The sequence below is a fragment of the Erpetoichthys calabaricus genome, chromosome 11 (genome assembly GCF_900747795.2).
Source record: "Erpetoichthys calabaricus chromosome 11, fErpCal1.3, whole genome shotgun sequence".
In the NCBI taxonomy this organism is placed as follows: domain Eukaryota; kingdom Metazoa; phylum Chordata; class Cladistia; order Polypteriformes; family Polypteridae; genus Erpetoichthys; species Erpetoichthys calabaricus.
The window spans coordinates 162588488-162603068 of NC_041404.2; the positions used below are offsets into that span (position 1 = coordinate 162588488).

A 14581-nucleotide genomic window follows, 5' to 3' on the forward strand; every position below is an offset into this window, starting at 1 on the left:
GCCAGTGTGTTAATACTGACTAGTTGGTCCAGCAGGGGCCAGAATTGCACAGCTGATGTTTCATGCCTGCTGCCATCATTTCGCTAAATGCTTGTTCTCACTGTTTTAATGGCCTCACCGACTTGCTGTTGTTTAAAAAACTCTCAGTAATAAGACTAATATTTCTTATAAACATAAAACTTTATAATCTACTCATTTTTAATAGTATACACCTTTTTACATTATAATCTTTAGCAAGAAAAGTCAACAGATATGCTTCACAATGTTATGAACTTGTGATTCATTATTTTTGTCTTAAAATCATTGATTTTATTGTTTTTAAAACCAAAAATACTTAGTTTAATGTATATAGCTTAAAGTGTATAGAATATAAGCCAGCATCCCTGCCTGGATTTCATGTTTTGTGTATATAAACATAACCAAACTAAAACTTTGAATCTTGGTCACTGTTTGAGAGGAGTTTTCATGTTCCACCCATTTGGTGCTGTTTTCGTTCCACACTCAAAAGATTATATTTGTTATATAAAAGTAAAAGTGTGGCAGTGTACATTAAAGTGCCCTTTAATATATTAATAAATAATTAATTTGTATGTTAGGTTAAATGGGTGCTCTAAAATGACCTAGATGTCATGCTGTTAGGTGGGTGTTGTATCACAGGCTGGTGGCTTATTCATGGTTGATTGCTGCCTTGTGTCTAATGCTGCCAGAATTGGCACCTGGTTCATAAAATCCTGAACTGGATAAGTGGGATAAAAATGGATGAATTTAAAGACTGTTAAAATATCTATTCATCTCCTTAATAGTATCTCATTATTGTGTGTTGTCCCTGACTATCTGAATTAGACTGAGTATGAAAATGTATGAAAACAATGATGTTGTTTTTTTGTGCTATTGAATTTATTTTGAGGTAAATATCTGTTATTTATGCTGCCACCTAGTGATGTTAAACATATTAAAAAAATGTCAATTTATTTACATATTAAAGGAAATTTGTGCCACTTGCCTTAAGATCTGCATAGTACTTCTTGAGGCTTCATTTTTTCCCCTCATGCTGTATTTGTATGTGTTCAACTTCATTAAAGTTTGATCCCCCAACTCAGCATTAACCAGATGAAGTCTAGCATACAGGAGTTCAAGTGACTAAAATTCACTTTTTGGATTTCCTGTGCGGTATTTCTACATAATAAAATAAAAAGGAGATATCATGATTCAGTGACTAGACCCTGCTAACCTGCTAGGGAGACCACAACTTTGTATTTTTACATACACTTAAAAATAAAGGTGCCAGTGTGGTTCATCAGGGAGATGCCATTTTTGGTTCCCAATATACCCATCCACATGAAGATTCCAGAAAGAACCTTTATTTATTTAAATCCATAAACAGATAACAGAGGGGCGGCAAGGTGGCGCAGTGGGTAACGCTGCTGCCTCGCAGTTAGGAGACCCGGGTTCACATCCCGGGTTCTCCCTGCGTGGAGTCTGCGTGGGTTTCCTCCGGGTGCTCCGGTTTCCTCCCACAGTCCAAAGACATGCAGGTTAGGTGCATTGGCGATTTTAAATTGTCCCTAATGGCTGTGTGTGCACGCCCTGTGGTGGGCTGGCGCCTTGCCCGGGGTTTGTTTCCTGCCTTGCGCCCTGTGTTGGCTGGGATTGGCTCCAGCAGACCCCCGTGACCCTGTAGTTAGGATATAGCGGGTTGGATAATGGATGGATGGACAGATAACAGATTTTTGAAATATCAGTGGGTCATCATTTTAAAAGAATTCTCACTGCACCATTATGTAAGAGTACTTTAGAAAAAGAAAACCTACCGTCTTCACATAACCAATAATGAATGACTCGTACATCTTAAGAGGCAAAGCCTTTAAAGCAATAAACTTACGCCTACTCCACATACAGATGCATCTTCTGCACTTTAAAGAATAAACTGTCTCCTTTGTAGATGCATTACCCAAGATATCAGTAGTATGGAGGAAATAAACCTTCTTTATCTTTAAACATAAATAAGTATATCATTGCCAAAGCATCTAGTGTTCATTTGTTGCCCCGAGAGTGACAAAGAGCATTAACACACAAGATATGAGGGAAGATGCTGAATACAATGAAAGACAATTAGAAATTACATCAGCTTAATTATCTCTTATATATATTTCTCTTCTGGTTCGTCCTGCTTCCACTTCAAAACCGGTACCCGCTGTGGACGAGACTCAGACAAGACAGCAGGTGTGGTTATATAGCAGCTTTTATTCTTCAGCGTCACAGTGAGCAGAATTTCAGAAAGCAGGCAATCAATATTACTTGACAGCGTCAGGGCTCTTCTGAACCCCGTCTGTCGGGTGGGGCAAAGTTTTATACCCCTAGAACGCGTGATTTAATATCATTATGAAATGTAACAATCATCTCCCAAGGTTGAAGTTTTAAGCAGCTTCATTTCTAAAACAATGATCTGCTTAGCCCTCTCAAAGTACACCGTGTCCTTGACTGAAGTTTTTAAGCTTTGCAGCAAAGATATTGGTGGCTTGCAGCTGCAAAGAGAAAAATAATAAAGTAGGCAGGCGCAGGCTTTTCATGATAAGAGGAAACGGGATAAGGCAGACTCATGTGAGGAATGCTTAGACCTTGAGTCCCTTGGACAAATATTTTTCTGTTTGCTCATCAAAGCATGCTTTTACATAATGTATGATTTCGTAAAGCTTACTTCTGCTTAACTTCTCAGACATGGATTAGTACAAGGGAACGAAGAGAGCATTCATCTTCCACACCGCCCACACGCAGCCGACACGGCATTTCTCGATTCCTATTCATCGTCTTCCATGTCATGCACTATACTGGCCTGCTGAGCATAATATATCCAACAAGTACTTGAGGTGCTGCCACAACGGTAAAGTAGCTTTACCACCTTTGCGGGAGCCACCTGTGTCTTTACAACAGCTTCTTACACAGCAAACATCAGAAGTTAAAAATTATCGTGAACACATTTGAGAATACAACTCTTCTCTAGCGTTTGCTTCCATGGGTGCACAGATAACTCAACCTCCTGGCCACGGACCATACTGTTTTAAAATACACAGGCAAATGTATCACCAAATCTCTCCACTATACGCTAACACTTCTACCTCTCCAGGATATGGACAGTTGTATGTTTTTGACACAGCACAAGCTACTGAAGTACACTTACAAAATAAAGCAAACTCTACTTGCAGCGAAAATGTACTTCTCCAGCTAGATTCCATGCTCAGAACCATCAACCCCTTTGCTAAATCATACAAACGCATGTATGAAATTGCTCAGTCCAATCCAACAGCATCTGTACGAATGGTTTTCAAGGAAAACCCTGGGCAGGATTTACAACGATACAGTGCCCCGACATTGTAGTGATTTTCGTCAGAGAAGATGGCGAAACGCCTGCCGAAAGGGACATTTGCATCTATCCCATAGGCAATTCCTGTAAACAGATTTCCACACTCAATATGAATTGCAATCCTATGGTTTATCCACTTTTTTTCCCTTACGGAGACATTGGCTGGCACAAAGATTTACAACGTGTTCCCGATAAAAGAACTACCAAGCGAATAAGGCTTACTCAATGCCAACTTTACGCGTACAGATTAGCAATGAGGAATAAATTTAGTATTTTGCACACCAGCGGCAAACTATTCCAACATTACGTTGTAGATGCGTATGTTAAAACAGAGGGCGTGCATCGCTACTATCTCAGATTACATCAACAAGATCTGCGCGTGGAACTATCAAGACGCATTGTAAGCAAACGCTGAAAATAACAATGTACGTGTAGGCAAAATGATCATATTACCGTCCACATTTCCAGGAAGTCCAAGATACATGCAACAAAACTATCATGTATCATGTATGGCCATGGCCATAGTACGTAAATTCGGAAAGCCTGATTTATTTATCACTTTCACATGTAATCCTGCTTGGCCAGAAATTCTACATGCACACTGCATCTTTCAAGAAGTATTTATTTCTACTTGATTTCTGAATTCCTTTCTCACCGTTTTCCGTTCCTATTCTTACACCGCCGTATGCTACGGCGGACGTCGGCTAGTTGTGTTTATTTTTATATATAGACATAGAGAACCTCTTAAACGTGCAGCTGATGTAAGTATAAATGATTCTTGTTAAGATATACTCTGACACATTACTTTAGAATAACCTGCTGCATCTATTCTGGGCTAGGTGCACACTAAACACAGAGTTTCCTGTGCTCATTTGCTTTGTGTCATCCACCCATCCGTCCATTTTCTGTTGCCACCTTCTCCATTATACGGTCACAAACTGCTAGTGCCTTCAACAAGGCAAGGCCCATCTGTGAACGAGATGCCAGTCCATCTTAAAGCACTATGGTGCACTCATACACACTCAAACAGAGAAAGCTTATACACATCAATGAAGACAGAAGTGTAAGGAAACCCTTACAAACTTTAAAGCAGACTCGAAACTGGTCGCTGGAGCTTTGAGACCTCTCTTATGCATGTAAATATGTTTATTTTACTACAACGTTACATTCTTACATCCATTTAATTCAATTCAGGGGTACAAAAGGCCACAGCCTGTCCAGGAAGGAGACCGTCCTCGCAAGGGCAACAGTCCATCATGGGACCCACTCCTGCCACACTGACATAGGGATGATTTAGAGTCACCAATTCACTTAACAGGCATGTCTTTGAGTATATGGGAAGAAAACCAGAGTATCTAAAGGGAAACCCATGGAAGGACATGCTGACTCCATGGACAGTAACTAGCTGTGGGACTGAAACTCAGAACACTGGACCCCTGAGACAGCTAACTCAAAATAGTAGTGTAAATGTCAGATTCATGTCACATTCAGGCAATTCTCTTACTATGCAGGATATAGCAAAATAACTCCTGCAATATTTTACCATCTGGCAGTTCAAGTCAATTTCCATCTGTGTTAAGTTTAACACAAAATAAAGTAGCAAAGATAATAAGAAGTACTAAGAAGGATAATCTGATTCCTCTATGTCCTTCTGATTCTTTCTAACCTGGCTTCTGATTGAATTAAAATCTGTTACAGAATCTGCTTCTCACTTATAAAAGTATGAAGGTTTAGCTGCCGTTTATGTTTTTAAATTTATTTATGCCTTGTGAGGGATGAACTGGCATCCCAGCCAGTATGGACCCCACTCCCTTACCTGGCCAGGAGGTCTTGATAACAGAAGGTCAGAGAAGGAGTTGCAATATCTCCTTTTCACACCAAGACCCAGCTGTGAAAGGACATTAACAGCGGCTACATTGTGGCTGACACTCTTAACAGCCTCTGAGACACACTCAGGGTGCACTTGGGAACTGGGAAGGACAGCACAGTGGATGACTGCCTACTAAGGGTAGAGAGTCCCCCTGTACACTGAGTGTCAGCATCCTGTCTGGCAAGCCCTACTGTGGATACATGAAGGGCTGCATGGGAGATGTGGTCCCATGGGCCTGCCCTGTCATGTTCTGTTGGGACCACCAAGGTGGATCTCTCAGATAGCGACACTGCAAAGACTGTTGTGGTCTTGCTTGACCCAGACGTGCTTCCTGAAGGTAATTGATTAAGACCTTAAAGAGTTTAAAGGGAGTCAGAATCGGACAACACTTGCCTGGGTGGAATGAAAGAGATCGGAGAAAGTAAAGGACTGAAGAAAGTGTTGTGTTGCACTGTTGGGTTTTGGAACCCTTTGCAGCAGAATGAGGAAAACACCTGTACAAGATACACTTTGGTGGTTAAATAAAAGAACTGCATTTGAAGCCAGGATTGTGTCTGTGGTTTGGGGTGCAAGTACACCCCCTAGTGGCCACACAAACTTTGGTGGTTAAATAAAATAAATGGGTTTGAAGCCATGACTCTGTTTCTGGTATTTGTGTGTGGGCTTTGGGACGCTTTTACGCCCCCAGCTAACCACACAGCTTATACATGAGAGCAACAAAGACGGTTGATAAATTGTACTGAATCTAAGGGTAGATTGGTTGAAATCAGAAAACCCCAAGTTGATTGTTTCTGTTATTGTTATCGAGTGGAAACTGGAGCCAAATCCAGGGCCAGTTCCTGTCATGTGTTCATTGCTACTGGAATAAGATCAAGCCCTCACAACCCCTGAATTGAATTTAGTGGGCTGGGTAATGGGTGGATGGATAGACAGGCAAACAAACAGAGGGCACTTTCTGTATATCAATCATTTTAAAGCATTTCTCAGTGTTCTGGCTCCTGTTTTCAGCCAGTCAGCCCTGCACAGTATACTGTACTGTAGTGTGCCATATACACTTACAAGGGAACAACAGAGTCGCAACCAAAATCTCACGAATAGAATACAGTTTTAAAAATTAGTGTAGCAGTTAAAGAATTTTGATTTGGCTAGCAGAACTGTCTTCTGCTTTGTTAGCTTGAAGTTGATAGCCTTCATTAAAAGCTTGGTGTTTAAGTCAAAAATAGTAAAAAAAACCAATAAGAGGTATGTGTTAGCAAAGCGTTCTATTCATAATACCGTTTCTGCAGCTCATTAAAAAAAGAAACAAAATTGTCACTCACACAAAAGTAACTGCCGTTTGCCCATCTCCTTCAGAGCTGGTGGGCTTGCACACAAATGAATGGCCATTTGAAAGTTCATTAAGTAACTCGGCAGCCACACGCACTGACAGCTGCTTGAATGTCTCTTGTATGTCTGTGTGGCCTGGTGTCGTATTCATTGTCTGTTATTCACTAGTCTGTGCAAGAAATGCAAGTAAGTATGCCATCGTTAACGTGACACTGAATGGAAACCTGATTTTAATTTGGAGCACAACTGTAATTGTGCTTAACGCAGAGGGCACTTTAAATAAAAGCCCTCCCATTCCTTATTGAGTTACCCTTTCTTTTTATTTAAAATAATCACATGCTGTCATGACGTGAACAATCCTAAAAATGTGTGCATTTTTATCAATAACCACTGCTTGCATCGCTTCTATTTGTGATTACAGCAAAGGCATGCACCTTTACTTTATCAACGTCTTAAAGGTGGCTTTTCATCTTTAAAAAAGGCTTCCTTCCACCTTTAATCATAGTGTAAACAGATTATACAGGAAAAAAGGTGAAGTAATTTTATGTTGTGAGAAACATCTGGTAAAAGACCTGTTTTGCAATTTGTTATTTTTTTCTTTTAAATTCTGACTTTAATGGGGGTTGTGGGTTTTCATTTAATTCTTTTACTGCTGAGTTGCAGACCACTCCTTATTGTTCAGAAGAGAATTAGCAAGGCAGCTAGAGGCTGCTGTTAAATATAACTTTGACGACATCACAGTCGTGTTTTTATTTTTATAGTCTGTACCAAGCAATACACAGCATTGCCTCAGCTTTGGTTGTTCTGCACAATATAATATAAAAAGTGTGCTGCAACAACAAGACCAGGGTTCAAGTCCTAGTTGCTGCCTGCATGTTTGCTTGTTCCTTTCATGTATGTGTGGTTTTTTCTGGCGGTGCTGACTTCATCCCACAGTCCAAAGCCGTGCAGGTTAGCTGAATTGGCATTTTTGTTATAATTTGCCATAGTGTGTATGTGTGTGTGTCCACCCTGGTGCCCTGTCCAGCTGTTGTTCCTGCCTTGCACACAGTGGTTTGCATGATACTCTCCAGCTGTCTCATGCTTCTAGCCTTGAATAAGCAGGTTATGAAAATGTATGGCTGTAATAATTTGAGTTTTTATTATTATAGTCTGTACCAAACAATATACAGCATGGCCTTAGTTGTAGTTGATCATCAAAAAACAATATAAATATATAAGAAGTGGGCTGCCTTACAACATGCAGACCAGGGTTCAAGCCCGGGGTGCTCACTGCATGAAGTTTGCATGTTCTCCCTGTGTACAGGTGCATTGGAATTCATTCCACACTTAATAGCCATGGAGGTTAGCTTAACTGGCATTTTTTCTTCTGGTATGTGTGTGTGTGTGTGTGTGTGTGTGTGTGTGTGTGTGTGTGTGTGTGCTTGACCACCCTGCGATTGACTGGTGCCCTCTTATTGTTCCTGCCTTGTGCTCAGTGATTGCTAGGAAAGGCTACAGTTGCCCAGTAAACCTAGCTTTGGATAAGTGGGTTACAAAAAAGAATAGATGTAAAAAGTGATAATCTGAGAGACTAGGGTGACAAATTAACAACATTTACCTTTAACAGATTCTACGTGTTAGTGCTTTATATAAATTAAGACAGGCCATGACATAGGTCTTCAAACAACATGTTTGTCTGCTCAAATATCACCTCCTATTTACTCTGTGACCCTGAGCAAGGCAATTCATTATATGTAAAAAGCTGTAACACACAGCCTTGTAGTTATAGTGTCTTAGAATCTTCAGATGATGTTCACTGTTGAAGGGCACTACATAAAACTGATTATATTTCTGTCTTTGGTTACAACACGTAAAATGTGTAGTTTTCCTTTTGCTGGGATTAGATGTTGTCTGTGCTGAAACACAGTTCCAATTGTTTAATAAAGTCTTCAGAATTAGATTGGGAGAATGCTGGGCACAGTTTCTACTCTTCTTTTTGCAGGGAGTGAACTGAATTCTCTTTTTCCTGGTTCCCCTTTTATCTGCTGTCTTTGAGTCACATGACCTGGAGGAATTTGGGAATGATGTGTGTCTTTTATTATTCCTGTTTTCACTTTCCATCCTAGCCATTGGCCATTTCCTGTTAGTTGCTGGTCCAGCTTGAGGTAAAAGCAAAATAGGCTTTGAGAGAACAAGAGCTCCTTGACATATATCCAGTTATTCCTCTGTGCTCTTAGCCGGGACATCGCAGATGAAGTGAATAACATTGGTTATCTTGTTACAATGTCACCTGTCAAGGGGTGGGATATATTAGGCAGCAAGTGAACAGTCAGTTCCTGAAGGTGATGTTTTGGAAAAGGAAGAATGGGCAAGCGTAAGGATCTGAGTGACTTTGACAAGGGTCAGACTGTTATGCCAGATACCTTCTCAGAACATCTCATAAATGGCAGGTCTTATGGGGTGTTCTCAGTATCTGGTAAAAGTCCCTACCAAAAATGGTCCAAAGAAGTACAACCAATAAACTGCTGACAGGGTCATAAGTGCCCTACTCTCATTGAAGTGCATGAGAAGCAAAGGCTATCCTGTCTGAATCAGTCCCACAGAAGAGCTACTGTAACACAAATTGCTAAAAAGTCTAATGCTGGCCATGAGAGAAAATTGTCAGAACACAAAGTGCATCAAAGTTTGCTTATTATGGGGCTGCACACCGGTTAGAGTTTCCATGCTGACCCCTGTCCATCGCCAAAAGCACCAACAATTTGCACATGAGCATCAGAAGTAGATGGAGCAATGTAAGAGATGGGCTGGCCTAGTGAATCTCGTTTTCTGTTAGATCAGGTGGATGGCCAGGTGTGTGTGTGACATTTACCTGCAGAAGTGATAGCAGCAGAATACACTATGAGAAGAAGGCAAGCTGGCAGAGGTAGTGTGATGCTCTGGGTAATGTTTTGTGAGGAAATCTTAGGCCCTGGCATTTATGTGGATTTTACATTGACACCTACCACCTCCCTAAAAAACAAAATGTTGCAGACCTCATACACCCCTTCAAGGCAATGGTATTCCCTGATGGCAGTGGCCTCTATCAGCAGGATAATGCACCCTGCCACCCTGAAAAAATGTTCAAGGATGGTTTGAGGAATATGACAAAGTTTTCAAGGTATTGACTTGGCCTCCAAATTCCCCAGATCTCAATGCAATCGATCATCTGTGGAATCTGCTAGAAGAACAAGTCCAATCCACGGAGGCCCCACCTTACAACTTACAGGCCTTAAAGGATCTGCTGGTAATGTCTTGGTGCCAGAAACTACAAGACACCTTCAGAGGTCTTGTGGAGTCCAGGCGTTGATGGGTCAGAGCTGTTTTGCTGCCATGAGGGGGGCCTACACAATATTAGGCAGTTGGTTTTAAAGTTCTGGATGATCGACTTGTGTGTATAAAGGTTTTTGTTTGTGTTTTACAATGCATTGTCCACTGATGAACACTTACTTACAGAATGTTTTAGAAGCATAGGAAAATTCTCTATCCAGTCACCACTGCAAATAGAAAATAATTACACCTGAGTATTATAAGACACTTTTTATTATTATTTAATTGGAACTTCAGTGATTCTGTTATATTCGCACTACTGTTTTTATTATTTTACATGAATTGTGTACACTTTATTAAAATACATTTTTCTAATAGTTTATGTTAATATATATGTTATTATGTATTAAATGCATCCATTGATACTATATGGTATATATCCTTTGCATTTAAACCACTTACAAATTCAAATTGATAATTTTCTATAGAATTTTCAATCTAAAAGAAACAACAGCTAGCTATATATATATATATATATATATATATATATATATATATATATATATATACTGTATATGTTTATGTTTTGTCCCCCCAGAAAGTTACCACATTAAGATTACTATACTTGCAAGGCTGTGACTATAAAACATTAACCAAACATCTTTTAAACAGCTGCTGTAATCCACGATAATCAGATTTTGAATATAGGATGCGTCAGTGACCCTGATTATTTAACTTTCAGGATGTTATCAGTTATGTGCTTGACTTGTCAGACGTCATTTGGCTTCGTCTTCTCAGGCTGTGTGTAATGTACAGCCATGATAATAATCCCTCTATTGGTTATCTGAACTGATGGCCTACTTTCTGTGTACAAAATTGACAGAAGTAGTTAAAAAGCTGGAAAAAAAACACACAGAGTATAAATGTGAGCTTCATAAATACTTTTAAGATGCTGAATTTATTTTTAGGGATGGTAGAGGGATGGTATCACTTCTGAGTGGAACTGGTGTGTGACAGAAGTCTCATTTAGAGTGGATGGTAGTCCATTAATGAGAAGATTCAGTTACACGTACACTCAAACTGGTGCAATTCTGGAGTTGTCAGTGACCCTGAAGTTTGTCTTCCGACTCCAGAGAGCTTGCACTGCCATGCTGCCCTATACAAAGGCCAAACAATAGTTTAAGAGAAAAAAAGTTTAAAACGAAAGTTTAAAAGCACCAGGCTCAAAGAGAAGAGTTTTTATAGGCAAAAATCATTTGGCAAAGCAGTTAATTTGTTTAAAATTGGATATGAAGTTCACATTGGATTCAACACAGTCCATATCAGGGCACACACCTACCAGGCCAGTTTGGGGTTGCCAGTTATCTTAACCCGTACAGCTTTGGGATATGGCAGGAGAAGTAGAGTACCCAACAATGGGAGAACGTGCAAACCGCCACAGTTAGTGGACGTTGTACCCCACTCGACTAAGAGTGCTTCAGCTGTTTGGCTGAAACAGAGCATCTTTCTTGTGTCAGTTTACTCCCAAGTGTTGGTTTTATTTCAGCACTTCAAATTTAAATTGCACTTCACCGATCTAAAGGTTAGCTGAGTTTTTGAGATGTACCTTTAAGATGTATCTGGATGAGCTATCGGGAAAGCTTAGTTATGAGCTAAATCTGGTCAATTTTTACATGCAAATGTGCCACCACTATCAGCATATCTTGTTCTGGTCTTTTTTCTGGTTAATTTGTGTCATCTTTAGCAAAAAGACAAGAAAAATTACACAACTTTAAAATATTCTTAAACAAGAAAAGAAATGTCACAATGCAGAGTAAAGTACAAGATGGCTAACTGGTGGCAGGCCTAAATCAAATACATTTAAGTGCACTGCTTCTTCAAATTCTCTTTCACCTAAAAATGACTGGATGTGTGAATGTTTCTTTCTGTTGCTCAACTGAGGATTTTTGTGTTTTGTTTTTTTTTTCTGTCTTTCAGAGCTGGGTTGGTCACCCTCATATGTTTACAGGATTCGACTTTGTTGAAAAAAACACAGTTGTTCCAATTGTGAAAAGCAAAGAAGAATCTGTGAAGAACATGGTCGAACTGGGAGATGACATCACCAGCAGGGCAGCAGACAGAACAAGTAACTGTGGTTTTATGTGTCGAAGCATGGCTAGCAACAGTTCTTCTAAACTGTACTTCTCCAGTGGAAGCATGGCAAGCGTTTTGAAAGATAACTCCATCGGTCACATTTCAATCGATACCGTTACTGTCTCAGCTGAAGATGCACTCTGCTGTCCACAGTGGCCCGGTGCGGAGGAGGATGAGGCCTACAGAGGCAGTGATGAAAGCTATGATTACTCATCTGCTGGTGTACTTGATGGCTCAAGTCTGTCTGAAGAAGACTCCCTTTTGTCCAATGGACCAGAAAACAGACCAAGCGACATGGTCATTTTGTGCAGTTGTGTTTCAGAAGATACAAAACGCAGTCCATGCTTTCCTTTGAACTCCATAATGTCTTCAAATCCTATTGCTCTTTATGACCTGATTGGTAACGATTCTGAACCAGGAGACCAGCGGCACTTACCAGATGAGGAAAGCCTTTCGTTAAATTCTTTTGAATCTAACAGTAGGTCTGAAGGAGAAGATGGGTATCCAAAAATCTGTCTAGATTTGGACACAATAGACAGTGGCTTTACAGAATCAGGCTGCAGTAGTCCAGTTGAATCAGATTTTCATAACAAAGATGAAACAAATTTGTCGGTTTTGGGTGAGAGGGAACACTCTTCCAACTACGTCAAGCAGTGGGTTGCCTATACTGTCTCACCACCTGGTGACTCATCTTCCTCCAACTAAACATTACTTTAGTGAAAGTGAAGGCTGTGATGCAGTTGTCCATCTGGCAGGAATGCTGATCCACTGACACAAACTTTAGGATTCTTGCAGTGGAAGGACATCTTTGGTAAATCGTACTGTTAACGCACTCCAGATTACTGCACTGTATGCCATTGATTTCACCTTTTCCATCTGCCTTTTTGACATGGAACTGTTGCCCAGTTCTGCTTGACATTGGTCTTCAATCTGAGCCTTCTGCTTCCCTTTAGCCCGAACTGGAATGAAATATTACAATAAATTGATGGCCTACAAGGCTTGTACAACTGTGATCTAGATACATGTTGGAACCATCCACCAGAACACACAAAATATAATTTTGCCAATAACGTACACATCTGAAAGATCTGAACAGTAGATGACAGTGGTGTCTTTCATGCAGACCTCAGTGCACTCTACGTAAAACAAAGTGTAGACATTGACCAAGAGCTTATTTTAAAAAGCACACGTGGTAGCATCAAAGAAAGCTGGGTAGGACGCTAAACAGATGAGACTTTGAGCGTCTGGCAACCAGGAGGAACATTTTTGTGCTCCGGTGGATCCTCTTTTATTAGCAAGCTGCATTGGACTAAAAGATTTCCTCAGGGGTAATGTTTTTAAATTCTCAATTCAGAGCGACTGTAAGAGGGGTTCGAATTTGACAGTCCTGCAGAACCAAAATGTCCAATCATCATTACAAAACTAAACTGTGCTAAGAGGTTTTCAGCTCATAAACTGAGACAGTGCACACTTCAGAGCTGCAAGTGACATGTGCGCTGAGGTAAAGGAGAGTGCAGTTTATATTTCAACCACAAAGGACAACTGCAGTAGCTTGTCTGACTTAATATAAACCTTGCACTTAGCTCCCAGTAAGGATTAAAAAGTACTACATTTATTTATAAACACCGTCATAGATGTGAGAAAACTGACAAGTGTTATGGCCAATTTAACAGCAGGACTTTAAAATTTAGGGCTTGATGTTTGGTACTGAACGCAAAATATGAGCGGTCCCTACAATTCTTCTGAGCCAGTCTTTTTTGTGCTCATTATTGTTGTTTACATGAATATTTGTATATGCCTCAAAAGTATATAATTCATACAGTGTATAGCAGTTCTACTGATAATTGCTGAAGAATGATTTTGAAAAATGTAGTATTTGTATGGTCTATTTTTGGTCAAATGATATTAGTTATCTGTCCTTTATGTGGTATCAAACAGCCAAATCTCACAATGTTTGTATACTAGCAATGTTCACAATATATGTGAATTTACAAAAGTTCCTCAGCAGAAAAGCAAAAAATCTGATGTGTCCATGATTTCCTCCATATGACTGCAGCATATGGTGAGAATTTACTTACATATATGCCATCAGTGCAGCACCGTGCTTACTTCACTACATTGACCTGAACTTCGTTTTTCACCCATTGCCACTAAATTAATGACAGTGTAGTCGAAGAACTGCACCTTAATTTATCAAGGCCCTTCCTTGAGTTTACTAATTAATATACAGTGCATCCGGAAAGTATTCACAGCGCATCACTTTTTCCACATTTTGTTATGTTACAGCCTTATTCCAAAATGGATTAAATTCATTTTTTTTCCTCAGAATTCTGCACACAACACCCCATAATGACAACGTGAAAAAAGTTTACTTGAGATTTTTGCAAATTTATTAAAAATAAAAAAATTGAGAAATCCCATGTATATAAATATTCACAGCCTTTGCTCAATACTTTGTTGATGCACCTTTGGCAGCAATTACAGCCTCAGGTCTTTTTGAATATGATGCCACAAGCTTGGCACACCTGTCCTTGGCCAGTTTCGCCCATTCCTCTTTGCAGCACCTCTCAAGCTCCATCAGGTTGGATGGGAAGCGTCGGTGC

At 40.0% G+C, this 14581-nt stretch overlaps 1 protein-coding gene across 2 annotated transcripts in view; it reads left to right on the plus strand.

Annotated features, from left to right (window-relative positions):
* The window catches only part of il21r.1 (interleukin 21 receptor, tandem duplicate 1), a 50027-nt gene extending 36002 nt beyond the window's left edge, over window positions 1-14025 (plus strand). For both annotated transcript variants that reach the window (XM_028814459.2, XM_028814460.2), the window contains exon 9: window positions 11823-14025. In XM_028814459.2, the coding sequence (XP_028670292.1) occupies window positions 11823-12683 (861 nt within the window). In that variant the 3' untranslated portion in view covers window positions 12684-14025. The remainder of the gene's footprint in view (window positions 1-11822) is intronic.
* The last annotated feature ends 556 nt before the right edge of the window (window positions 14026-14581 follow it).